We start from the raw sequence: 25955 nt of genomic DNA, 5'->3' as shown, positions 1-25955 counted from the left end.
GACATCAGATCTGGCTGTCAGTTGCGGCCTGGTCATTGATCCTCTCATTTGATTTCATCAGCCTGTGGCAAATAGTCCTCGTATCCCTGGTGGGTCGAGACCTGAACACTTCTGTGTTAGTCTTCTGTGTTGTAAGTACTTTGTAGGAAGCTCGCTGTGGTTAACCGAGCTGCTGGAAGGTGTCCGACGTCCTTTCATGGCGTGGTGACATCACTCTAGAAAGTGTTTTTTTTAGCCCTTCCCTCCCATAGGGATGCTTCTAAACATACAGAGTTCTTTGGGCCACTTTGCACTGTATTGATTTTTTAATAATATATTTTTTAAATATTTTATTTATTTATTATGTGTACAATATTCTGTCTGTGTGTCTGCCGGCAGGCCAGAAGAGGGCGCATATCAGATGGTTGTGAGCCACCATGTGGTTGCTGGGAATTGAACTCAGGACCTTTGGAAGAGCAGGCAATGCTCTTAACCACTGAGCCATCTCTCCAGCCCCCTTTAATAATATTTTTAAATGTGTGTGTCTATGCCTGTGTCACAGGGCACAAAGGGTCAGAGAATAGCCTCGAGAATGGGTTCTCTCCTTTCACTACCTGTGTTCCAGGCATCAGACTCGGGTCATCAGCCTTGGCAGCAAGGGCCTTTACCTACTGAGCCATTTCAGTGGCCCCTTTTCTGGCTTTTGTTTTGTTTGTTTGTTTAAGATTTGTTTATTTTATGTATACCAGCGCTCTATCTACATGCACACCTTTATACCAGAAGCGGGCATCAGATCTCACTACAGATGGTTGTGAGCCACCTCAGTGCTCCTAACCTCTGAGCCATCTCTCCAGCCCCTTTGTTTTTTTGTTTTTGTTTTTTGAGACAGGATCTCATGTAGCTGAGGCTGCTTTTGAACTTTTGATCCTCCTGCCTCCACCTTCCAAGTGTTGGGATTACAGTTGTGTGCCACCAGTCCTGATCCAGTTTGTATTTGAAGGAAAATCTGGTGTTCTGAAAATTCCCCAAAAAAGGTGGATCTTGGTTTTGTTTCAGAGGCCTGGTCTGTCCCTCACTGATCCATTGTTACTGGACAAGTTTATGCTGTAAGGCCTTTTCAAGTGGTTGCTTTAGAAAATTCATGTGTCAGTTACCACATTTTTCCTTATTAAAAATAAATTTAAGGCCAGGCATGGTGGTGCACATGTTTGATCCCAGCACTTGAGAGGCAGAGAAGCCTTGTCTTAAAAACCACAGCGGGGAAAATGTAGAGGTAGGACAGAAGGACAGACTGCTTAGTGAACAGTCTTAGCTGTTCGTCCAGAGACGCAGCATCAATGTGGTAGCTCACAACCAGCTATAATTCTGGTTCTAGGGGATCTGATGCCCTTCTCTAGCCTCCAGAGGCGCCAGACATATGTGCAGGTAAAATACCATACACATAAGATTTTTAAAAAGCATAAAATAAAATTAAATTTTGTTTTGTTTTGTTTTTTGAGGCAGAGTCTTATTCTGAAGCCCAGTCTAGCCTTGAATTCTCTCTGCGGTCCAAGTTAGCCCAAAACTCCCCGTGTAGCCCTGATCCTCCTGCCTTGGCTTCCTGAGTTCTGGGACACTGACAGGAATGCACTGCTCCCTCCTGCTGCACAGTCTGCCCTCCCTGGGGTGTTCACACCGCAGAGTGGGGTGCCTGAGCCCCTGCTCCCATGGGTGGGCAGCCAACATCACTCCCCCCTGTGTCTGAGACACCCCTCACATGTGGGAAGTCATGGCAAGCATCTCAGGTTAGGAGTCTGTTTTCAGAGTGGAACATCCTCCCCAGTGCTTGTGTGGTGTCCCCTGCAGGCCCCACCTCCCCCAGCTCACTGTCCCTCCCAGAAAGTCCTTGTTCTCCTGGGACGGAGGAACGGAAATGGGGAGTGACTGTGTAGCGGAGAGATGTGTTAATTTTTTAAACTTTGCCAGAAGCTTTTTAGTGTACTTCCTTGTCTCTGTGACCAAGAGGAAGTTAACTGTCCCAAGTCAGTAAGAGCTCGGTATTCCATCCTTACTTTCCCACAGCTTGGCAGCTCCTGGGGAGGGGGTTGGGGGAAGACACAGGTTACCTGATTCCTCCTTCAAAGACAGGGTCACCAGGCACTGAACTGCAGCAAGGAGACCCAATAAAGCTCAGGTTCTGCCAGGGCTGCAGAGAAGTACATGGTGCCCTAGTGCGTGTTCACATGTGTGTGTTCCTATGAGTGCCGACACGTGTACCATGCCACACGTGTGGTGTATGCGTGTTCACATGTGTGTGCTCCTATGAGTGCCGACACGTGTACCATGCCACACGTGTGGTGTATGCGTGTTCACATGTATGTGTGTGTTCCTGTGAGTGCAGGCATATGCATACCATGCCATATGCGTGGTGTGTGTTCACATGTATGTGTTCTGTGAGTGCAGGCACATATGTACCATGCCACATGTGTAGTGTGCACGTGTTCACATGTGTGTGTGTGTTCCTGTGAGTGCAGGCATACGTGTACCATGCCACATGCATGGAGATCAGAGGACAACCTCAGGTGTTAGTCCTCTCCTCCCACTTTGTCTGGTCATTCATGTGTGCCAGCTGGCCAGCAGGCTCTCCCCTACCACTGTTCCCCTGGGGAACACTGGAATTAGAGACAGCAAACTCGGGTTCTTGTGCTTGCTGTACAAGCGCCTTTCCTTCTGAGCCACCTCGCCAGCTCTAACCAAGGCTGTAATGATACAGTATTCTCACCACACCATCAGCCCAGCCCCTTGCCTTCAGACAGGGCAGGACTCCGTGTTCAGCCTCTGAACCTGCAGGCAAGAACTTTGGTATGATTTACCTGCCACAGGTGCTGGAGGGATGGCTCAGTGGTTAAGAGCACTTGCCTGCTCTTCCAGAGGACCTGAGTTCAATTCCCAGCATCCACATGGTGGCTCACAGCATCACCAGTGGGGTCAGATTTCTTCTTGTATGCATGAAGATAGAGCACTCATGTACATACAATGCATGAACAAGTAAATCTTTTTTTAAAAAAAAATTGACCTGCCACATAGCTAGTCATTTAAATCTCCCCACTGAGTGACTAGTGCTAAAATAGAGTTCTTGTTCACATCCTCAGCGACCATGCCACCTCCCAACCCAGCCAGCCCCAGGCAGCTTTCTGTCGCCTTTACATTTGGAGGACAGTTTACTGTCGGTTTTCCTTCATCATGGGCTTTTTTTTTTTTGCTACAAGAGAGACCCCCTTCTTAAAAAAAAAAAAAAAAACACAGGAAAATCCCCCCTGGGTGGGTGCTGACTTGGGAGCCTGTCTCCATGGTAGATGCCATGATGGACAGGGAAGATCCTATCTGGTAGGCCCCTTGACCTCAGCAGGCTAGGACAGGCATTGTGAATGGCAGGTCAGGACAACGTGTGACACCTTCTTGAAGATACTTAAATTGCAAACGGCTCCCCAGATTCCAAAGTAGGAGCCAGGTATGTTTACTCACATCTGTAAATCACAGCTACTTGGAGGACTGCAGCAGGGGGATTGCCAAGAGGTCCAGGCTGGTCCTTCATAGAAGACCTTGTCTCAAAAGAACAAAAAAGTGTGTGTGGCAGGGGAGATAAGCTGAGTATGGTGGCACATGCCTGTAATCCTAGCACTTGGGAGCCTGAACAGGAGGATGAGAAGTTCAAAGGTCAGCATGAGCTACAGATAAACATCAGAAGAAGAAACTAAGACTAGCCGGGACCCCTGAATCTAAGTGGGGTGTTATAGGGAGGGTGTGACAGAAGACACTGAGTGCCCTGGGAAGGCAGCTCCGCCAAGCCGAAGGGGCTGGCCAGCACTTTGCTCTCGCCAGTCCCTGGTGACAGGGTGGCTGCCTTGGGTTGGATTTTGGACGAGTTGAGTTGAGAGCTGTTCCAGAAAGCAACCTGAAGATGCTTGTCACTGAACGTGTTTCTTTGGGTTGTCTTCACAGTGGGGTGTGGTGCCCCTAAGGACCTTAAGGGCTGGGTAAGTTTTTAGTAAACAGGCCTTTTCTCCCTTCCCTTCCTCCCTTGATGCTGCAGATCAAATCAGATGTTTCTAACATGGAGACACATGATCTTCTGCACCGTGTGAATGGAAGGGAGGGAAGGAAGGCTGCTTTGCGAAAGTCTCCGTGGACACACACATTCACCTTGGGCTCTGTTAGTGCTCGAGATAGAATGTGGGGCCTGCAGGGTACACAGCTGTTCCCTCTGAAGCCCTACACTAGTTGTTCAGTGGGGGACTCGAGGCAGGGGCTCTACCACTCGGTTGTGTCTCCAGCTCTTAGATTCTTGGCTGTTGGGGCTCAGGGGTGAAAGAACACATACTGCTCTTCAAGAGGACCCCAGTTCAATTCCCACACCCACATCAGGCAACGCACAGTCTCCTATAACTCTAGCTCTACCGGATCCGAGCCTCTTCTGGCATCCATGGTCTGTCCCTCTCTCGCTTTCTCTGTCTCTGTCTCTGTCTCTGTCTCTGTCTCTGTCTGTCTGTCTCTCTCTCTCTCTCTCTCTCTCTCTCTCTCATATACATACATATGCTATTTTTTAAAGGGATAGTGGTTTCAACTGGCAGCTCCTTGGGAGATGGCTCTTGTTCAATCCCTTCTGTTGGTACCGAGGGAGGAAGGACAAAGAGGCTGTAAGGGCTGCTACCTGTGTTCTCGGGTGGTCCCCATCCACGTAGCAAACCCCACTCTGAGTATTTGTCTTTCGGCTGTACCCATTGGTTAGAGTCTGAGTGGAGGGAAGGAACCTTGGGAGCCCTTCAGGCTCTCCAGAATTAGCTGAAGTTCCTCAGCCTGAGCTCATCCAAGGGTCCACAGGTCACACCCAAACCGTGCTATGACCACAGGCATGGGCCACAGCCACAGACTCTGGTCGCCATGATGATGCTAAGGTGACGGACTCCTGTTTTGATTTTGGGCTCCTTGGACCCTCCCAGCAGATCGAGATGTACCATTATCTTCCTGTTCCCTGGGTAGAGAGGGAGGAAGAAACACATGACAAATGAACCAGAGAGAGGAATTTGTTGCCATGACAACCTTCCTGTGTAACATGGGTTGACCAGGTATGTCAGATGCATGCACACATGTACCATGTTTGTTCAGTGCAGGCATTTTCTTTTGTTTTCTTTTCTTTCTTTCTTTTGTTTAAATGGCTTTTCAAGATAGGGTTTCTCTGTGTGACCTTGGCTGTCCTGCTCTGTAGACCTGGCTGGCCTCAAACTCAGAGATCCGCCTGTCTCTGCCTCCTGAGTGCTGGTATTAAAGGTGTGCACCACCACTGCCCAGCAAGTTCAAGTTACTCTTAGCCAGTCCAGGTTACACACCAGTAGCCCCCAGCTAGGCTCCATCCCTAGGTGCCTAGTTTGGACACTCTGACATCATCAGACATGCACTAGATGGTGTGCAAAAGTTTAGAGGCATGCAGAACTGACGGTGCTCAGACCTGAGGAGACTTCTTAGAAAAATGACTGATGAACTTTCCAAAGTCCAAATACTGATGGAGAACCTGGGTTATACAGCTTGGTGGGTAAGATGCTCACAACAGAAGCAAATAATAATAATAATGGTGATGATGATGATGGTGGTGGTGGTGGTGGTGGTATGGTGGCATAGTCTATAATCCCAGTGCTAGGGAGCTACAGTTGGAGAGATTCCTCAGGCTCCCTGGCAACCAGCTTAGGCAAATAAACCAGCCTGAGTTCCCCCAAACAAGGTGGGCAGTGCCTGAGGAATGGCACCTGAGGTAATGTCTGCCCACCCAGTACACGTGTCCACAAGTGCCCCCGCATGAATTTACACAAACCAAATTTCTGATGACAGATGTTCCTGGGTTGTGAGATGCTAAACAGAGTAGAAATCATATCGGGGTGTTTTTGAGAACAGGTTTTGTTGTTCAGGCTCTCCTGAACTGTGTGGCTTGTGTTGGCCTCAAATTATGTTTTCTTCCCCCCCCCCCACATCCCAAGTTGTATCTATTTATTTCATACCGATGCAAGCACAGAGACAGGCAGATCCTGAGCTGTCTAGCTGAAATGGAGCGTTCCAGGTTCAGAGACCCTTGAAAATGCAGGTGGATCCTAGCACTCGGGAGGCAGAGGCAAGCGGATCTCTGTGAGTTCTAGGCCAGCCTGGTCTACAAGAGCTAGTGCCAGGACAGGCTCCAAAGCTACAGAGAAACCCTGTCTCGAAAAACTAAAAAAAAAAAAAAAAAGAAGAAGAAAGAAAATGCAGGTGGAGAGCGGCTGAGAAGGACACTCAGTGTGAGCCTCTGCCTCCACACGCACACTCAAAGCTGGAGACTAGATGTGCTCAGCAAATAATGCCCGTGTCCTAGCCATGGGGGGCCTCGCTCACCTGTCTGAGCATGTGCTAGGGCCTCCCTGGCTGTTCCAGCGTCAGAATAGTTTGTCTGTCTGTCACTCAGACATGCCTGGCTCTGGGCTTGTAAAGTGAGAAGCCAAATAGAGCTAGCTCTCTCTCTCTCTCTCTCTCTCTCTCCTTTCCTCCCTCCCTCCTCCTCCCCCAGCCGATGTCTCTGGGGCACCCCTCTACCTTTGTGTGGTGGCATTTGATTATACCTTGAAGAAGTCTCTCTTTTGAATCCCCGCATAAGCTGGGCATGGTGGTGCATGCCTGTCATCCCAGCACTCAGGAGACAGGGACAGGAGGATCTCAAGTTCCAGGTCAGGCTGGACCACATAGTGAGACCCTGTCTTCTAAGGAATTAGTGAGTGGAGTCTGTTTTCAGCTGGAACAGGGTCTTTTAACTGTTTCCTGATTTCCTGGAGGAGTAAATAGTTGTGTGGATGAATGAATGAATGAATGAATGAATGAATGAGTGGACGAGCTCTGTGCACAGGCTCCATTTAGCTATTTGCCCCCGAGGGTCAGGAACCACATTCATTGTCACCATTACTGCCCTGGTACATGGAGGCTCCATGGTTTGTCCTCATGGCACCTGTTGGGGTATTTATATCCTTTGTTCACAGTGAGTACAGTTGACGCAGAGTAAGTCCAAATTTGTGTCCGGGGGTGTGGAGCTTAAGGCTCTTGCTGCTCCTGCCATGTGGGTGGGGGGAGTTCAGCTCCTGTGCTCAGTGACCTTGTGCTTCACCAGCCACTGTCCTCCCTTTGCAGATGCACCTTCCGGTTCCCCAGCACGGCCATCAAGATCCAGTTCACGTCCCTGTACCATAAGGAGGAGGCCCCAGCATCCCCCCTGCGGCCACTCTACCCTCAGATCTCTCCACTGAAGATCCACATTCCGGAGCCGGACCTCCGGAGCCTCGTCAGCCCCATCCCTTCCCCGACCGGCACCATCAGGTGAGCAACCTCTCGTGCTCAGATTCTGAATGCATCAGGGACTTTGAGATGGAGTAGATTCTGGGAGGCCCTGCAGGGAGAGCCACCCTCAAGTCCCCACCTGTCCAGGTTGTAGATTTGTGAGTTGGGGCCTCCTAAAGCAAGCTGGCAAATGGGTATGTGGCCCAGTGCTCCAAAGACTGAAGCAGGAGGATCTCCAGTGCACAGCCAGCTGTCGCTACATGGACGTTCAGGGACATCCTGGCCACTTCGTGAGAGAGACTTTGTCTCAAGAGCAAACAGGCTGGGATGTAGCTCTGTGGGAAGAGTGTGTAGGTTCGGGGTTCAGACCCCAGTACATCCTAAACTGGGTGTTGTGGTATGTACTTAGGATTCTGGATACAGGGGTATGTCTACTAATAGTGAGTCAAGGCCTGCCTGGTTTACGCAAGACCCTATCTCAGAATAGAGAAGGGAGGTCAGATTCTGGCAGGAGGTTTTCAGTGAAGCAGATTTCCCTCTCACTGCCTCTCATGTTCCTTATGCTTCTAAAAGTGCTGTGCCCCCATCAGGTGCTGGGGCCGTGGTTCCCTGAGCCCTGTGGCTTCCACCTCAACTCATGGCACAGTCCAGCCCTGTGGAGATGGCAGATAGTGCCCAGGACTCTTGAGACTGTGGCATAGGTGTGACACGTTCCTTGGGGGACCTCTGAGAACTATTCTCCAGCAGGGCCAGGGTAGTGCTGTCTCTGAGCCATGGCCATGGGTCACTGCTATTGGCAACCTCATTAGGTCTCCAGAGTTGTACCTCCTTTTTCACCGGAGTTACACTTAATGCTGTTTCTTTATTTAACCCTACCCCCATTCCAGTACTAGGAATCAAAGCCAGATTTAGCACACTTAGGTGACTTACTTTTCTCTTGCTGTGAAGAGACACCAAGACCAAGGTAACTTATAAAAGAAAGCATTTAATTGGGGGCTTGCTTGCAGTCTCAGAGGGTGAATCCTTGGCTGTCATGGTGGGAGGCATGGTGGCAGGCAGGCAGGCAGGCAGATACTGGGGCAGTAGCAGAGGTGGATGGAGAGAGACAGACACAGAGAGAGACTGGACCTAATATGGACTTTGAAACCTAGAGGCCCACCCCCGGTGACATACCTCCTAATCTTCCCTAAACATTCCAGCAGCTGGGACCAAGCATTCAAATTCTTGAACCTCCAGGAACTGGGAGTCATTCTTACTCAAACCAACACCCTGGGTAAAGGAATTTTAGGCAGCTGCCACTGAGCCACTTGGTTAATAGACGTGGAAGCTTCCTGGTGCTCAGGCTGGCCGGGAACTTTCGATCCTCCTACCTTGGTCACCAGCTAAGATTATAGTTGTGCGATGTCACACCTGGCTGGAGTTTACCCCCCTTTTTAAGTTTATACACAAGAGATTTTTAATTCTTGGTTCTTAAGGCTCATGGTCAGGGGCCTACATCTGAGGATGTTCTTCTTACTGGTGGAAACCCAGCATGGTTAAGAGTGTTACTGTAAGCATGAGCACACACACTGTGTGTGTGGGGGGGGGAGTTTAACCCTTGGTTTGCCTTTGTGAACTTACCTGTTTCCTCCATGAAGTGTATGTACACGGTCCCTTGTCTGGAGTAGGCGTCCTCTTTTTTGACACCAACGAGAGGTGCAGCTTGGGAACTCGCAGAACTCAGGCGTAGAACCCCAGTGTGGTCCTGGCCATGTGGGTGATGGGTTGTGTCTTTGGTAGAGCTCATCATAGCAGCTTCCCGGGCCACATGTCTCCCGTCCCTGTGAAGTCTGCAGAAAGGGCTCAGCACTCAGGAAGGTGGTGGTGAGAGGGAACAGCTCTGTACTCAGCACCTGCCACTTGTCCTTCAGCCTTGTCCTAACACCCAGACTCCATGTGTGGGACCCAGTGCATGGGGTCCCAACACAAGTCCTCCTTAGAGCTCACAGCTAGTCGGGACAGCGGGTGTGTGTGTGTGTGTGTGTGTGTGTGTGTGTGAGAGAGAGAGAGAGAGAGAGAGAGAGAGAGAGAGAGAGAGATTGGTTCTGATTTCATTTGTTTGTTTTTAATTATATTGACTTATTTATGTATTCGTTTATTGGGGGAGAGCATGTGAAGGTCAGAGGACAGCTTTTGGGAGTTAGTTCTCCCCCATCATGTGGATCCTAGGGCTCAGTCAAACTCAGGTGGTAAGGCTTAATGGCAAGCCCCTTTACTCTCTGAGCAGCTATCTGAACCCCGGATTTGGTTTTTGAGACCGGGTCTCACACTGTAGTTAGGCTGGTCCAGAACTCAATATGTAATCAAGACTGACCTAAAATTTGCAGTAGTCCTCTGCCTCAGCCTCCCAAGTGCTGGGATTGCAGGAATGAATGTTTGGTTGGTAAACTATTTGGTCCCTCTGAGAGACCATGTTTCCTCCAGAGTCCCTCTGCCCCGTGCTTTCTGCTCACTTGTCCTCAGTGCTCATGGTGCACAGATAGTTAAGAAAGCTGTAACCTGTTAGTTAGACAGCAAATCTACTAAAAGTCACAAAATGCCTACGTGCGGAACAGGTGGGGCAACTTTGAAAGTGTGATGCAGAGAATGCTTGTGTTCGAGGCCAGCCTGAGCTGAAGGAAGGCAGGCAGGCAGGCAGGCTGGCAGGAAGGCAGGCAGGCAGGCAGGCTGGCAGGAAGGAAGGCAGGCAGGAAGGAAGGCAGGCAGGCAGGCTGGCAGGCAGGCTGGCAGGAAGGAAGGCAGGCAGGCTGGCTGGCTCTGGGTTCAGTATCCAGTACTCAGTCCAAGATTCTGGGATTGAATAGGATTATGTTTAGTGTCGTTTGCTTTTGAGACAGGATCTCCCTGTGTAGCCCAGGCTGACCTGGCACTTACTAAGTAGACCAGGCTGGCCTCACACTCAGAGATCATCCTGCATTTGTCCAGATAAAAACAGTGGGGATTGGGGGTGTTGCTGGGTTGGTAGAGTTCTTTTCAAGCACACAGGAAGTCCTGGGTGTATCCCCAGCACCCCGCATAACACTAGGCACACTGGTGCATGCCAATCCCAGCTCTGGGGAAGTGGAGGCAGGAGGAAGCTGTGTCATCTTCAGCTCAAACACCAAGCAGCAGCCAGCTGGTTACAACGTTGGGAGAAGGTTGGTCAGGTGGGGCAGTCGGTGCTTTGGTGGCCCCTCAAGTCCGGTTTTTACGTCAACCGCTTTCTTGATACTGCTGGGAGGGAGTAGGCTCCTGTCTACTCAGCGTTCCCAGCAGGGTCCCCTTGGGGAGGGGACTAGATTCTTGGTCACCTGTTGAGAAGGTGATTTGGGACCCGCCCCGGACTCCCTGGGCCTTTAAACGTCCCGAAGAAGATCGCTGTTGACTCCGTTTATCTTCCCACTGTGGAATCCCATTGAGCTTTTGTAAAGGAGGCCTGAGGTTCCGGCCTGCCAAGACTTCTTCAGTTTGAGTTTCTGTGTTGAGGTGGAGCCTTCATGTTTACAAACACGCCCTGCCCTTCCTCTCCCCGGCCACAGGATCCAGGGCGGGGCGGGCTGGGGAAAGGGCCTGACTTCCCAGCCAGCAGCCGTGGGTACCGCCCTGCTCACTCAGCTTTCCTAATTTGGTGAGTTTTGCTAGTGGGTCCTTATTGGCCGGTACGGGCACTGAGACCTGGGGACCTCCCATCTGGGGCTCCTCCCTCCCTGGAGCGGATCCCAAGGTTTGGTACCTGCCCCAAATGTCCCCTTGCCTCTACTCCACCCCCACTCGAGCCTGGCTCCGCTTCGCTGGCCGGCCTGGGCGGCTCCGCGTTTCCCAGGGCGGGTTGTTCCGCTGTGGTTTTGAGTGGTGTGTACAGCGGGCGTGTTTTTTTTTTTTTTTTGGCGGAGGAGGGGGAGGGGTTGTGGGGGTGGGACCCTTTCCCCTGTCTGCAGGACTCCGCCCAGCAAATGAATGAGCTCTTTGAAAGACACTGCGGCTTCGAAAGTGTTTTGACCTATCTGTGAAAAGCAAGTGATCTTAGGAAATCAAGGAGGTAGTCGTTTGCTGAGGCTGCTGAAGCCGAACCAGATGCCTTGTGGGGTGGTGCACAAGTAAGCAAACTGTTACAGCAGCCATGAAAATACCTGTGGATCTACTTGCCAGTAGTCCCTTCACTCTAGAGGCCGAGGCAGGAAGATTGCAAATTTGAGGCCAGCCTGCACTATGTAATGAGATCTCGTCTCAAACGAACAAATAGGGCAGGGGAGATCGCTCCACGAGTAAAGTGTTTGTTTGTGTTTGTGCCCAAGTAGAAACTGAGCCAGCATCACATCTGTAACCTTAGTGCTGTGGGGCCCACTGGCCAGTCAGTCTAGCTAAATCTGGGCATTCTGGGTTCCGTGAGAGATCCTGTCTCGAAAATAAAGATGGAAAGGCTGGCAAGATGGCTCTGTGTGTAAAGGTACTTGCTGCCAAGCCTGGAGAGCGGCGTTGCCAGAATCCACACAGCTGAATCCCGAAAGTTCTCCCATGCCGAGCAGCGCCAGCCCTCCCCTTACACATAAACAAACAGCAAAGGTTAGCAGCGGCGAGGTGGAAGACAGAAGTGTACGCCTCTACTGCAGGGATCTTTAGCACAGTTCCATTTGATTGTAGGCTAACTTGGGTCTCTTTTGCTCTTGGAGATCTGCCTTTAGAGGGCATCCAGTCTGGATTAGAAGTCTAGTGCCCCGCCCGCCCCGCCCCCAACCTTGGTTTCACTTGCTTGTGGTTTCAGTTACTCACAGCCCAAAAATATCAAGTAGAAAGTTGCAGAAAATGAACAACTTACAAGTTTTCAATTGAGTGCTGTTCCAAGAAGCTCCGCCTTCAGGTGTGACTCCGCCCAGTGTATCCAGTGTGTGGCTGGACTATCAGATCTGTGCTTGGGACTGGGGATAGAGTTCTGGGGTAGAGCACCTGGCCTGCACAAGTCCATCAGTACTGGGGGGAGGGGAGGGAAGAAATCAAATAATCTTGTTTCACTAGGCTAAGGATTCAGATGTACCAAAGACTAGATGCAAGCTCCGCTGTTACTTGAAGAGAGGGCGCTTTATCATGGAGGTGTGAATGTAGGGCGCAGTGGGTATGGGGTTCTGTGCTGTCTGCAGCTGCAGGAACTCATGGAGGGCTCTGCACACAAGCCCCAGAAAAGGAGCCTCCTGAATGCTAGTCTTCTTGGCAGACTTTGGTTCCTCCTACAGCTTGTTTAACCTTTCCAGTGATTTCAGGAGAGCTTCAAGACGGCTTTGAGTGTTTGGGTCTGGATATTCATAGACACTGAGGTCTGCTGCTTCCTGTTCCTGTCTGTACCTATAAGCCTCACCTTGTTTCCTTTCCCATCTGAAAAGTTGGGGGAAATTGGTTCCTCCTCACTAGAAGATTTGGGGCTTTCCGTGTTCCTTTGACTTCTCTCTGCTGCTTGCATCTCCTCTGGGACCATCTGGGGTGATGCAACATTGAGTCTCAGCCAGAGCTTGGTGGGGATCACCCCAGTTCTCTGGGATCACAGAGGGTGCATCTCGGCATTCCTGGGTGGTTTCACCTGTGCTGTGTCTGGAAAGCCTGCTGTGTGCTTTTGTGTGGCCAATTGTGTCTACAGTGTGTGCACTGGGCAGCCCTCCCTTGCTAGATCTCCCAGTGGTGGGAAGCCTTTGCAAAGCACAGACCCTGCAAAACTGGGGTGGTTGCTCCCCTCCTGTGTTAGGTCTGCCTAAAGGGAGCTGATACTGAGCTGTGCAGATGGGTCTGTGGTGAGGGCCTGAGTGTGAATCTCTAGAATCCATGTAGAGATGGATACCATAGGGGCCAGCTAGCCTGTTTATAATGTATGTAACAAGGACCACTACCTGAGGTCATCCTTTGACTTCCACGTATGCATGCATGTGCGCACACTCACACATCCTGTATACATGATTTTTTTTTTCAAGGAGTACCTAATGTGTGGGTCTTTTCCACCTTGGGTTCTATACAATTTTAGAAGCAAAGTTAATCTTTCCAAGTAGCTCCCAGGACTTAAGTAGCATGGCATTTATCTTAGGAGAACATATTCTTTCTTAAACATGAATTTATTTGTGTGTGTGCAGGTGTGCATGTCCATGAGCACACCATGGTGCACATGTGGAGGTCAGGACTGACTACTTTCAGGAGTTGGGTCTCTCCTTCTACCATGTGGGTTCTGGGAATTGAACTTGAGTTGTCAGGCTTGCTTGCAAGCCCCTTTACCCGCTGAGCCATCTCACCTGCACAGAACACAAACACAAATGTTTGCCCCTGGAAATGTCCCTTCCCTGTCCTTTTGTTTTGTTCAGACTTAGCCGTAGACTGAGGGCATTATGTCACTCCCATGGTGGAGGGACTCCCCCAGACCCCTCTTCCTTTGTCGGCATCGTCCTGAGTCACAGGTGTGGGTGACAGTCTCTTCTTTGGTTTTAGAGCTCATGTTTGGACTTCCTTCAGGGCCATGCAGGATTTTGCTTTTCCTCCCTCTGCCTGGTAACATTACATCATCCTTGGACCCACACGTGTCAGCATCTTCATAGTGCAGCCGCGTCATAACTATGGGGCCCAGCCACTTCCTTCCTGCTACTTTGGTTCTATTTTCCCCTTCTTAGAGTTCGTAATTCCTCTTTTCTGTTTGGTTTAATGTGCTCTGTGTCCTGCACCCTTCTTGGCAGGCTGCTACCTCCTCCAGCCAGGACCTGGCTCTAGGCCCTTCTAACCCTAAGCCTTATCATCCAGGGACTTCTTGGAAGGAACGGGAATCTTTCCTGACTTAATGGCTTCTCTTTCCTGCCTTACTTCTTTGTTTTATTAAGGAATAGTCTTCATTTCATTCCAAAGAAAGGTCCAGGAGAGACATTTTTTAAAGGACAATCTGGCCAGCATGGTGACTTGGTCCCTTTTTTTTTAATTTTGAGGTACTGGAAATTGAACTCAGGACTTAGCACATGTTAGGCAAGCACTTTATCCTCGAATATAGCCCTTTGTTTTATATGTTTTAAATTTGTATATGTAGACTGGTTTTGAGCTCACTGTGTAGTCTAATAGGCCTCACCTGAGCTTCCTGGATAGCTGGGATAATAAGCCTGTGCCCAGACTCATGGGGTGGGGGTAGGGTGCTTGTTCTTGTACACGTGTGTGGAGGTCAGAGTTCAACCTCAGGTACCATTCCTCTGGTGCCCACAGGGTTTCTCATTGGCCTAGAAATTCACTGTGAGACTGGCCAGTGGGTCCCAGGGCTCCTCCTGTCTCTGCCTCCCCAGAGCTGGGATTCCAAGTGCCAGCCACCATGGTCAGCTCTTTAACATGGGTTCTGGATGTCAAGTTCAGATCCTCATACTTATGTGGCCAGTACTTTAGCAACCATGCCAATCATGCCGCCTTCACGGCCCTGGCCCTGGCAGCTCTTACAGACTGTGAAATCTCCCCACTTTTATTTTGACAGTGCCATCCCACTGTGACCATGGAACTGGCACTGGAAGAAAGTGGTCAGAGGGTCCCTGTCTCCGGCACTGCCAGGTGTTGGCTTGAGGTGTCTGCAGGGGCAGCAGTGTGATTAAGAGACAGCTTATCTGGAGCCCGGCCAGGCTGGGATGCACAGGTTTCTCTCTCAGCTTGAAGTCTGCTCACAGTAACAGGCAGGGGAGATTAGAAATTCAAGGTCTCCTCCAACTGCATAGCAAGTTTAAGGCCAGCTAGAGAAACAAGCGAAGCACATTTGCTAAAACTGAAATAATGCGGAGAAAATTAACATTCTCCCTCACCCCCCAGATAAGCAAGGAAGAAAAGAAAGAGAAAGAGAATAAGGAAAAGCAACAGCCTCTGCAGGCTGCCCACACCTGCTGGGAGCCCTGGGCGCCTGCACCAGGCAGTGTAGTTTCTTGGCGTGTCTGGGTAGTCAAGAGAAGCAACTTCTGAGCCCAGCTCCAGGGTGTGGCCCAGGTTGTCACAGGGTCAGCAGGAGATTATCAAGGTTGCTGCTGGAAGAGGCCAGGGCCAGGCCAGTCCCCAGGAGCTGATCGACGCTCAGGGCCTTTCAGCTTTCTCACCGGCTCCAAAGTGTGCACACACCCCAGGCCACTGTGTGCCTCCTGTGTGGAGATAGAATGACTTGGGGTCACTCCTCTGGGACGGTCCTTGATTTTCTGTTTGTGGTTTGTTTGAGACGGGGCTCTCACTGGCTGACAACTTATTAGGTAGAGACAGTCCCCAAATTCAGACACCATCCACCAAGTGATGGGTCTGCTCCTCCAAGGTAGAGCCAGTCAGTCTGTCTTGGAATAAGTCCCAGGGTCCCCAAAGGGAGAGGTTGGCCCTGTCTAGGAACAGAAAGCACCATCTAAACATTAAGTATGTGTTTATCCTGCTATCTTGGTATTCCCCCGAGTTGTCTCATCACGGGAGCAGGATAGCCTTGCAGATTCATTCATGGCTTTACTTTGTTTCTGTGAGGACAGATTTTAGGGGCAGGTTGGTTTTGGTTTTGTTTGTTTGTGTTGGTTTTAGAGGCAGAGTCTTGCTGGAATAGGCGGGTGGTCTGCAGCTCTCTACCCTCTTGCTTTGGCCTCCCAAACACTGGCAGAAAACTGGTGTTTTCTCTTTCCTAGGTGACTTTCCCAAGTCCCTCTGTGCCAGTGGTTCTCTGCCTGTGGCACAGGAGTCTGTCAGATATCCTGCATATCAGATACGTACATTATGATTTATAACAGTAGCAAAATTAGTTATGGTGTGACAACGAAATAGTGTTAAGGTTGGGGCCGCCATAGCACAAGGAACTGTACTAAAGGGTCACAGCTCTAGGAAAGTTGAGAACCCTCACACTTTGTGTTCTCAGAGACTAGGAAGCCCTGTTCAGGGTCTGGGATTCACCTGACTCCCAATGGTCATTTTACAGCTCTGAGACGTGAGTACCAGCAGCTGAGTGGCCCTGTCTCTGGTGCAGCTCTCTCCTTGCAGCTGGCTTGCAAGGATGGTTCAGTGTTGTGTATTGAGAAACAGGCTGCTCTGAGGTCGGGAATAGATGACTGATCAGAAGCACTTGTGCCCTGGAGGTGCTGCTGGGAAACTGACATCACAGGCTGCAATACTGAAGCATTCACTGCACACTCGGCTGTGGCCACGCAGGTCACTGGCATGAGCCAGGCTAAAGAAGCAGAGGTTGCTTCCCTGGGGAGGGGTGTGTAATGAACCTGTAGTCCAAAATCTTACATTAGCTAGACAAGCACTCTACCATTGAGCCACACCCCAGCCCCTCACTGGGGGATCCTAGGCAGGGGCTCTACCATTGAGCCACACCCCAGCCCCTCACTGGGGGATTCTAGGCAGGGGCTCTACCACTGAATCACACCCCAGCCCCTCACTGAACTATATTCTAACCATGTTTTAATTTTTTATTTTGGTACTGGGTCTCACTAGGTTTCCCAGGCTGAACTTGACCTCATTCTGTACCCCAGACCAACACTGAGCTGAGGTCCTCCTGCCTCAGGTTCCCCAGTAGCTGGGATGACATGTCTGCCACCATCAAGTCTGGCCCTTGACTTATGTTTCTAAGATGGCTTTGACGAACCTTGTGCTCACCTAAGCCATCCTGTGGGCCATGAAGATCTTGACTCCAGGTTTGGCACTTGGGAGCAAAGGTGTGCATTTCCTCAGGAACAGGCAGCATGGCCTTGCTCTTCATGCCCATCATAACGCTGTGCCCTCAGAACTGTGGGGAGACGCCACACAGGAGAGACGCTCCTCAACCTCCACGACCTCACACAAGGTTTTCAGTGTCCTGAGATGCGCTCTCCTCGCTCACCTCCACCTAAGCTGGTGTCCGCGGCCTGTCACTAGGAGATGTGCTGTGTCGTGGAGACTTCCCAGCCCCATGGTTGCCAGAGAGTGCTGATGTCTCTGTCATTCTGGTAAACTCTGAGGGTATTAATGGGCCTGGGCTTGGGGCAGGGTACCAAATTCACTGCAGCGGCATCTACTACTTGATGAGTCCCTGGTGACAGCTCTCACCCAAGCCACATTCCCTGTGACCATGCCTTTTCTCCAAGTCTGGTATGAAACATGGTCTTTAAAACTTTATTTATTTATTTGGTGGTTTTGCTTTTTTGTTTGTTTGTTTTTGTTTTTGAGATGGGGTCTCACTAGGTAGCTCTACTAGCCTTGAACTCACTCTGTAGTCCAGGCTGGCCTTGAACTCACAGAAATCTGCCTGCCTCTGCCTCCGGAGAACTGGGATGAAAGCCACACTATGCTATACACAGTGAAAGCTGACTTTTGAGTGTATGGATGTTGAAGTAAACTCGTCTCTCAGCTTCCCCACCCTGTACTTGGGTTTGTATTTTAGCTTAGTTTGTATGAAATCCAGGCTAGTATGGTGTGCATGCTTGGGAATCCTCACACTTGGCCTCATAGGAATTTCTGGGCCATAATGAGACCCCATCTCAAGGGAAAAAAGAGAGAATTAAATCCAAGCCAGATGTATTGGCTCATGCCTATATATCTAGCACTCAGAAAAATGAGGCAGGAGGATGGTTTGAGACCAACCTGAACTACATTATGAGGGTCCCCCCCCAACCCTTTTCTTTCTTTTTTTTAATATTTATTTATTAATTCATTATGTATTTAATATTCTTTCTGCGTGTATGCCTGCAGGCCAGAAGAGGGCATCAGACCTCATTACAGATGTTTGTGAGCCACCATGTGGTTGCTGGGAATTGAACTCAGGACCTTTGGAAGAGCAGGCAATGCTCTTAACCACTGAGCCCTCTCTCCAGCCCCCGCCAACCCTTTTCTTAAAAGAAGCTTAGGGAAAGTTGCTTTTCGCTTTCCTGCTTTTGGGGTCTCACTGACTTGTTTGCTGACTGAACTTTATGCACCAAGGCCTCAGCTGGATCATAAGGACATGAGGAAGGGAGGAGGCAGCGTGCCTACCAGAAGAATGCAAGCACAGAAGTTACCAAAATTAGAGGTAGTCAAAAGGAGAAGAGACTCCCTGAACTAAAGGTCTCAAGGTTATGTATGGCGTGCGCCCCTTTTTCCTACAGAGGGACTGAGACCCCAGAAGGAATTCCTCCTCCTCCTATATCTGGGCAAGCTTTTGCTGGTCCCTTGCTCAGTCCTGAGTAGCTCCCAGAAAGAGGGAGATGGACCAGCAGCCACCCAGGGGGGTCACATCCCAGGCCTGAGAAGACACTGTCTGTGCAGGTGGAGGCAATAGCCCAGGTGTATCCCAGGTGAGCTTGGGAAGCAGGAGACATCCCTGTGGAGGAAGTGGGAAGATGGGAAGAGGGGACAGGCATGCTGGAGAGCAGTGTCCTTTCTGGGTGTTTCCCACAGCCAGAGGAGCAGCAGGCAGTGGAAGAGAGTGGCGTCCTGCCACTTGTCCTCCTGAAGCTGCAGGTTTTCTGCCGACGGCAGGGGCAGCGTGCAGGACTCTGACTCAGTGTTTGATTACTTTTCCTTGTTCGAAAGGTTTTATTTTTTAACTTTTACATTTCATTGTAGTTATTCGGTGTGTGTGTGTGTGTGTGTGTGTGTGTGTGTGTGTGTGTGTGTTGAGCATTTGCATCCCATGGTGCAGATGTGGAGTGAGGCCAGCTTGTGGGAGTGAGTTCTCTTCGACCGTGTGAATTCTAGGGATCAAACTAAGACCACCCGGCTCAGGAGGCAGGAGCCTTTACCCACTGAGCCCTCTCGCTGCTCTCTGTTTTAAAGTGAAAAATGTTTACTACCAGGACTTTGGCTAGAGAATCAAAGTTTGTCTTATTATTATTACTTTTTAAAGGATTTATTTTAAAGATCTTGTGGGGTGGGACTCGTGCATGTGAGTGCAGGTGTCCACTTAAGCCGGAAGTGGGTGTCAGATCCCCTGGAGGAAGAGGGGCTGTGAACCATGTGACAAGGGTGTAGGATTCAAACTGCAGTCTTCTACAAGTGTGCTCTTAACTGTCGGTCTGTCTCTCCAGTACTTTATTCATTCGTGTGTGTGTGTGTGTGTGTGTGTGTGTGTGTGTGTGTGTGTGTGAGACATGTGGACGTCAGAGGGCAACCTGTGGGAGTCAGATTCTCCCACCATGTGGGCCCTGGGTTGAACTCAGGTGGTCTGCTTTGGCAGCATCTGCACATGCCAAGCCATCTCGGTGGCCTTCTAGAGCTTGTCTTAATTCATTAGCTCACTATCAGCCAGCCAACCTCAGTCCTGGGGTCCAGGCGGGGTCGGCCAGGTCCTGTCTTACAGAGCCACAGTAGTGCTAGCTTCGTCAGTGGCAGGTCACAGTGAGACTGATGACTTGGGGCTGAGAACTCTGTGTGCCACTGCCTCCTCCAGCTGCTAAGTGTCCTTGTGTGGAGTTACTCACCATCCACACCTGTTCTTAGGGCGCCATCTTGTGGTCACGGCCACACTAGCCACGTCTTTACGCCTTGGAGTGGAGGAGCAGCTTGCTTTTGCTGAAGCCATCAGAGCTACTGCTTTCTTGCTTAGGAACTCATGGCCTAGGGACTTGACTTCCTGCAGCTTTGGTCTTGACCTCTTGAGTTCTTGGTTGTATTTCTTGATTTTTCTGAAGCTGGTCCCACCCAGCGATATTACCAGAAGGCAGAAGTAATACTCTCCCTCCATCATCCATGGTGGTCCAGAAAGAGTGTCCCTACCCAGAGTCCTCCTTCCCAGGGTCTTAAACGGTGTTTTTTTTCTTCTTCTCTTCAGCGTCCCCAACTCCTGTCCAGCCAGTCCTCGAGGAGCTGGGTCATCTGGTTACCGCTTCGTCCAGAACGTGACATCAGACCTTCAGCTGGCCGCAGAGTTTGCAGCAAAGGCCGCCTCTGAGCAGCAAGCAGACACGTCTGGTGGGGACAGCCCGAAGGTCTGAGCCTCAGACATGTTGTCATGGTGACCAACACCTTGCAGTAGGGGTCCTGAGGGTGGCTCAGACGGGGTACTCCAGGGTGCAGCACATGGCTGTGTTGAAGGATCTACCCATGACCATTTGTGGTGAGCTGGAGTCCTGTCACCCACCCAGTTCCTACTTGTTGCAGCCCGTGCTGCTGATACAGTGTCAGAGTCTAAGAATAGTCTTTAAGACAGCGACACCTTTTCTTTCTTTTCTACCCACCCTCTTTTGACAGTACTGGGAATTGAACTCAGGGGCAATTTGCTACCCTCTTTTTACTTTTTATTTTGGGACAAAGTCTCACTAAGTAACCTAGGCTGGTTTTGAACCCGTGACCTTCCTGCTTCAGCGTTCTGAGTAGATGCAATGACAGGTCTGCACCCAGGCCCAGCCACATTTTTTTTGCTGTTGTAAGCATGTGTCGTGGGTAGCAAACAGTGTGCTGGGAAATGAGAGCTTCAGAGTTTTGATTCAAAACCTGTTTTTCCTCCTGTGAGGTGGGGCTTGGCATTTCTTTTCTGTTCTGTTTCTCCCGAGTCTGTCTGCACACACATAGGTGTGAAGCTGTGCTGACCCACGTGTGTCTTTCTCGGCCCTTCTCCACATTGTTTTCACTGAGTATGGTGCTCGCCCTTTATGCTGGGCAGTCAGGGAGTCACTGGGATCACACGTTGACACCGTGTCTGGCATTTGCATAGGTGCTGGGCATCCGAACTTGGATCTTCATGGTTGCATGGGGAGCACTTTGTGTACTCAGCCAGTTCCCTAGGCCCTCTTTGTTTTGCTTTTTGCTTTCTGTTTTTTGAAAGACTCATGTAGCTGAGGCTGGCCTAAAACTCAGAAGTCCTAGGACCACAGGTATGCATCACACTTGGCCAAAGGGCACTGTTCTGAATTCTTGTTGCCATTGTTTAGGGTTTTGAGACAAGATCTCAGCCATAATTCAGGCTAACCTCAGAATTGAGGCAATCCTCCTGCCTCAGCCTTCCAATTGCTGGGAACGGGTGCAGCCCACCATGTTCCGAGTTTAATGCGAGCACGCTGATGGATGAAGCGGGCTCCTGGATGTGACTCAATGCAGACAGCATCATCTGCGTCAGGAGTGGGTGGCCTGGCTGAGAGAGATTCTATCCCATTTCCCTCTGTAACCCTGTCTCCTGTGAATCCTCCCTCCAGGATGAGTCGAAGCCTCCATACTCCTATGCTCAGCTGATCGTGCAAGCCATCTCCTCGGCACAGGACAGGCAGCTAACACTAAGTGGCATCTACGCCCACATCACCAAACATTACCCCTATTACAGGACTGCCGACAAAGGCTGGCAGGTGAGGCCCCGGGGGCCTGGGCTGTGTGTGGAGACTCAGATACAAACTCAGTGCTTCACATGAACAAACAACGAAGAGGCGCCTGGTGCTTTCCCATGTGACACTCAGTACCATGGTGCCTCTGTGCTATGTCAGAGCCATTAAGAGCTGCTGCTCTTTTGTTTCTGTGAAAAGGTCTCTTGTAGCCCAGGTTGCCTCAAACTTCCTATGCAGCCAAGGATGACCTCCTGTTCTTGAAGTTTGGGAATTGTGGTCCTGTACCACCAAGCCGCATTTGTTCAGTGCTAGGAATGAAACCCAGGGCTTCATGCATGCTAAGCATACACACCACTGAGCCACGTCCCAGCCCTAAAATGATCTGATTTTGCTACTTTTCCTTCAAGACTGGTTACAATTTTTTTTTAAATTGTTTTGAGACGGTGTCTCATGTTGTAGTCCAGGCTAGGTTTGAAAACATGGCAGTCATCCTGCCTCAGCCTCCCGAGTGCTGGGATCAGCCTTGAGCTAGTCCCACACCTGTGTACTGATGGCATCTGTACTTCCTAAGCTTTTTAACACCCTGTGACTTTAGCAGTCCACCGCCCCCATCACTAGTGCAGCCGTCCACATGCATGAGTCTGGTGCATTTTATCTTTCTGGGAGGCTGTGAGATCTCTTCATTAATGCAATGGACACAGATTACGCCACGTTAGTCTCTTGTCTGTGATTAGCATTTTTCATTAGCTAGCTTATCCAGAAGAATCTTTTGTTCTTGCTGTTGCTTCTTTTCTTTTGAGGCAAGGTCTCAGGTAGCCCAGGCTGGCTCTGAACGAACTTTCTTTATAGTCATCAATGACCTTGAACTTCTGCTCCTTCTGCCTCCACCACATTGGTTTACTAGTGCTGTGAGGACAGAGTCCAGAGCTTCCTGCCGGGGGCAAACTGTACCAATTGAGCCACAATTCCCGCCCCATAAGGAGCTTCTCTGAGTCATGAGCTCACTATGTAGCCCAGGCTGACCTTGAACTCACGATCCTCCTGCCTCAGCACGTACTGAGAAGATAGATGTAAGCTGGCACACCCAGAGATCCTGATGTGCTTTGAGCCCGGTGAGCCTCATCTGTTCTCCATGCCCAACGAGATCCTGCATACTTGTGTGTTTCTTCTGAAAGAACGGGTGCATTTTACTGTGCGGATTGCATAGAAGGAGCTACCTTATGCCCCACCTGTTCTGTTCCCCAGGAGGGGTGGTCACCTGCAGCCACATGCCTGTCATCAGTTCCTGCTGCGTCTGTCGTAAGGTCTGTCCTCTGATGGCTGTGACCCACAGGTGTCTCTCTCTGTCTCCTACAGAACTCTATCCGACACAACCTCTCTCTTAACCGTTACTTTATCAAAGTCCCTCGATCCCAGGAAGAGCCTGGGAAGGGCTCCTTTTGGCGAATAGACCCTGCCTCTGAAGCCAAACTCGTGGAACAAGCATTCCGAAAGCGGAGACAGAGAGGCGTCTCGTGCTTCCGCACCCCCTTCGGACCTCTGTCCTCACGGTAAGCTAGATTTCCTGCATCACAGCAGTGGGAGGGACCTAGCACTCGAGAACTTGGTCTGTTTTCTGGGTTCTTAGACTATTAAGCTTCTATCTTTCTGATTTTCAGTTTCAAGACAAGGTTTCTCACTTTGTGGGCAGATTGGCCTTGAACTCATGATAGCTGAACAAGAACACTGCACAAGAACAGTGTCAGGTGCTTCTGCAGACACTGGAGAACACTAGGCTGGGGTGGGAGCCAGAGGGAGGTGGGGCATGCACTCTGTATGCCCAGTTCTCAGACCTCTGTGCTGATTGGAACAGTTAGTGAGGCGGTTACTGCCTACTTGTGCAGTGTGTGCAGGAGGTTGAGCCACCATAACCAGTTCAAAGGTTGGGGGTCCTAGTGATTTGGGGACCTTGAGATCCCTCTGTCTTCCATGAATGGAGCTATGCTGGGAGTACAGCTTGTCTGCTGGCAGGTAGGATGGATGGATGGACTCACCACCACCAACAGCTCCATTGGGCCTTGCATTTGCCTGACAGGTAAATGCCATTTGGACAGCCCTCTGGCCATGTGGGGTTCATAGGGACCTGTACTTGTATGGATAGCTGTGGAGTCTGCCTATGGTCACTCTCAGCATAGGTCAGGTGACCAGCAAGTGGCAGGAGTCCCTGCATCTGTAGGAAAGCAGAGCCTAGCACTTCTGTCTCAGTGTCACAGTGAGCCAGGAAGGGTTTCTCAGGGATAGGAATGCCTGTATCAGCACTGGTCTCTCGAAGTGCGCAGAGCGGGGGTGCACAAAGATGAGAGTATCTATGCCCAAAATGAACGTGGCGCAGCCCCAACTGGCCAGAGCCTCAAAGGGCTCTTGGGCGTGAAGTGTTAGTGATGGCATATTTGATTGGTACGCAAAAATAACCAGACCAGCTCAAAACAACAGATATAATTTAATAATTGAAAAACGGGGAAACTCACGCTACTGGAGTAGAAGATCCGAAGTCCAAACGGATCTCCCCCACCTTATCTACCTGGGCTTCAGGCAGCCACACCCTAGTCAGATGTGATTGGCTGAGCTTCCCCATCAAGATACCACAGTCCTGTACTCATCCAATAACAGTTTGGGCTTTTTGTGGTACTGGAAATTCAACCAAGGCCCTAATCCTGCTAGCGGGACTTTACCACTGAGCCACACCCCAGCCCCTCACTGGGGGATTCTAGGCAGGGGCTCTACCACTGAGCCACACCTCAGCCCCTCACTGGGGGATTCTAGGCAGGGGCTCTACCACTGAGCCACACCTGTTTGTTTCACTTTTCATTTTGAGTCTGGATCTTGCTAAGTTGTCAGGGCAGGCCTTGAGCTTAAGATTCTCCTGCCTCTGCCTTCCAAGTAGCAAGGATGGCAGGCCTGCATTGTCATACCTGGATACAAGCTTTTTCTTTTGACATAGGCTGAGCTGCTCCTGGAGGGTGGCAGGACCTTTTAGGCAGTGCGTGCTCTATAGACATACAAGTTGCTAGGAGGCAGTCCTTTCTCCACCCTTCAGCCCTGTTTAATGGAGCACCTACCCACCCAGTTCCCCATTGAATGGAAATGGCAATGCTAGGTCTTTGTCAACAGGGAACATTAGATCCGGGAAAACCTTAGGGACATAAGAGAGAAGCCTTTGGATGTGGGGCAGAGACATGAGATTGGGTGGATCCCAGGAAGATGTGTGAGGAATTGTGGGGTGGGGTGGGGTGGGGTGGGGTGGGGTGGGGTGGGGTGGGGGTGGGCTGTATGCCAGGAATTGCTGAGTTAGGTGTAGGGCTGGACATGGGATGTGGTGTGGGAGTGGGGGGTATTCGTTTTTGTTTGTTTTGCTTTTATGCTGATGCACCACCTTGGTGTACCCTTTTCTTCATTCCAGGAGTGCTCCAGCTTCGCCCACCCACCCTGGACTGATGTCCCCTCGTTCCAGTGGCCTGCAGACCCCAGAGTGCCTGTCTCGGGAGGGCTCCCCCATTCCACATGATCCTGACTTAGGGTCAAAGTTAGCCTCTGTTCCAGAGTATCGCTATTCCCAGAGTGCCCCAGGTAAGACATAGGTTCATCCTCTTCCTGGATGTGACAGACTGGACGACACCCACGCAAATCACTGTCCCCTGTGTCATCCCACAGGTTCCCCTGTCAGTGCCCAGCCGGTGATTATGGCTGTCCCTCCCCGACCTTCCAACTTAGTGGCTAAGCCTGTCGCGTACATGCCAGCTTCCATAGTGACCTCACAACAGCCCTCAGGCCACGCCATCCATGTGGTGCAGCAGGCCCCTACTGTCACCATGGTGAGGGTGGTAACCACCTCTGCCAACTCAGCCAACGGGTACATCCTCGCTAGCCAGGGCTCAGCCGGAGGCTCCCACGACACAGCAGGCACAGCCGTGTTGGACCTGGGCAATGAGACGAGAGGTAATGTGGCCGCACACTGTTGGGCAGTGTGAGCCTGGCTGCAGGCTTGGAGCCCACTAAGCAGGGCAGTGAGTAAAGGGAAGCGGGTCTTTCTAAGGCAGTGTGGATTGTCTCTGCGCACTTACTTCTTCCTTGGTTGGCATAATGCTTTTTGCTTGACTTTTGTTTTCATTCAAGGTGACATTCAGGTTATAGCCCTTATTTATTTGTGTTTGTTTGTCTGTTTAAAAGCTCTGCTTTCAGTATTATCTTGTGTGGATGGGTGTTTGTCTTCAGTGTCTATAGCAGTGTGTGCAGTGCCTGAGGAGGTCAGAAGAGGGCGTCAGATACCCTCAAACTGGAGTTGATGGTTGTGATCCACTTTGTGGGTACACTTAACTACTGGGCCATCTCAGCCCCTATTTATTGGTTATTTTGCCAGTGTTGTAGTCTGTATCCTTGCTG

General features: G+C 50.5%; 1 protein-coding gene across 2 annotated transcripts in view; it reads left to right on the top strand.

The window, feature by feature from the left end:
* Window positions 1-25955, top strand: part of Foxk1 (forkhead box K1) — a 70105-nt gene that overhangs the window by 35565 nt on the left and 8585 nt on the right. For both annotated transcript variants that reach the window (XM_050163178.1, XM_050163177.1), the window contains exons 2-7: window positions 7159-7344; window positions 20054-20210; window positions 21414-21560; window positions 22893-23086; window positions 24976-25142; window positions 25227-25511. In XM_050163178.1, coding sequence (XP_050019135.1) covers window positions 7159-7344; window positions 20054-20210; window positions 21414-21560; window positions 22893-23086; window positions 24976-25142; window positions 25227-25511 — 1136 coding nt within the window. The remainder of the gene's footprint in view (window positions 1-7158; window positions 7345-20053; window positions 20211-21413; window positions 21561-22892; window positions 23087-24975; window positions 25143-25226; window positions 25512-25955) is intronic.

The sequence above is a fragment of the Alexandromys fortis genome, unplaced genomic scaffold (genome assembly GCF_014885135.2).
Source record: "Alexandromys fortis isolate MF-2015 unplaced genomic scaffold, M_Fortis_MF-2015_v1.1 scaffold_144, whole genome shotgun sequence".
NCBI lineage: Eukaryota > Metazoa > Chordata > Mammalia > Rodentia > Cricetidae > Alexandromys > Alexandromys fortis.
The sequence above is the reverse complement of the archived record's forward strand: the minus strand, read 5'-3'. Positions and strand labels throughout refer to the sequence as shown.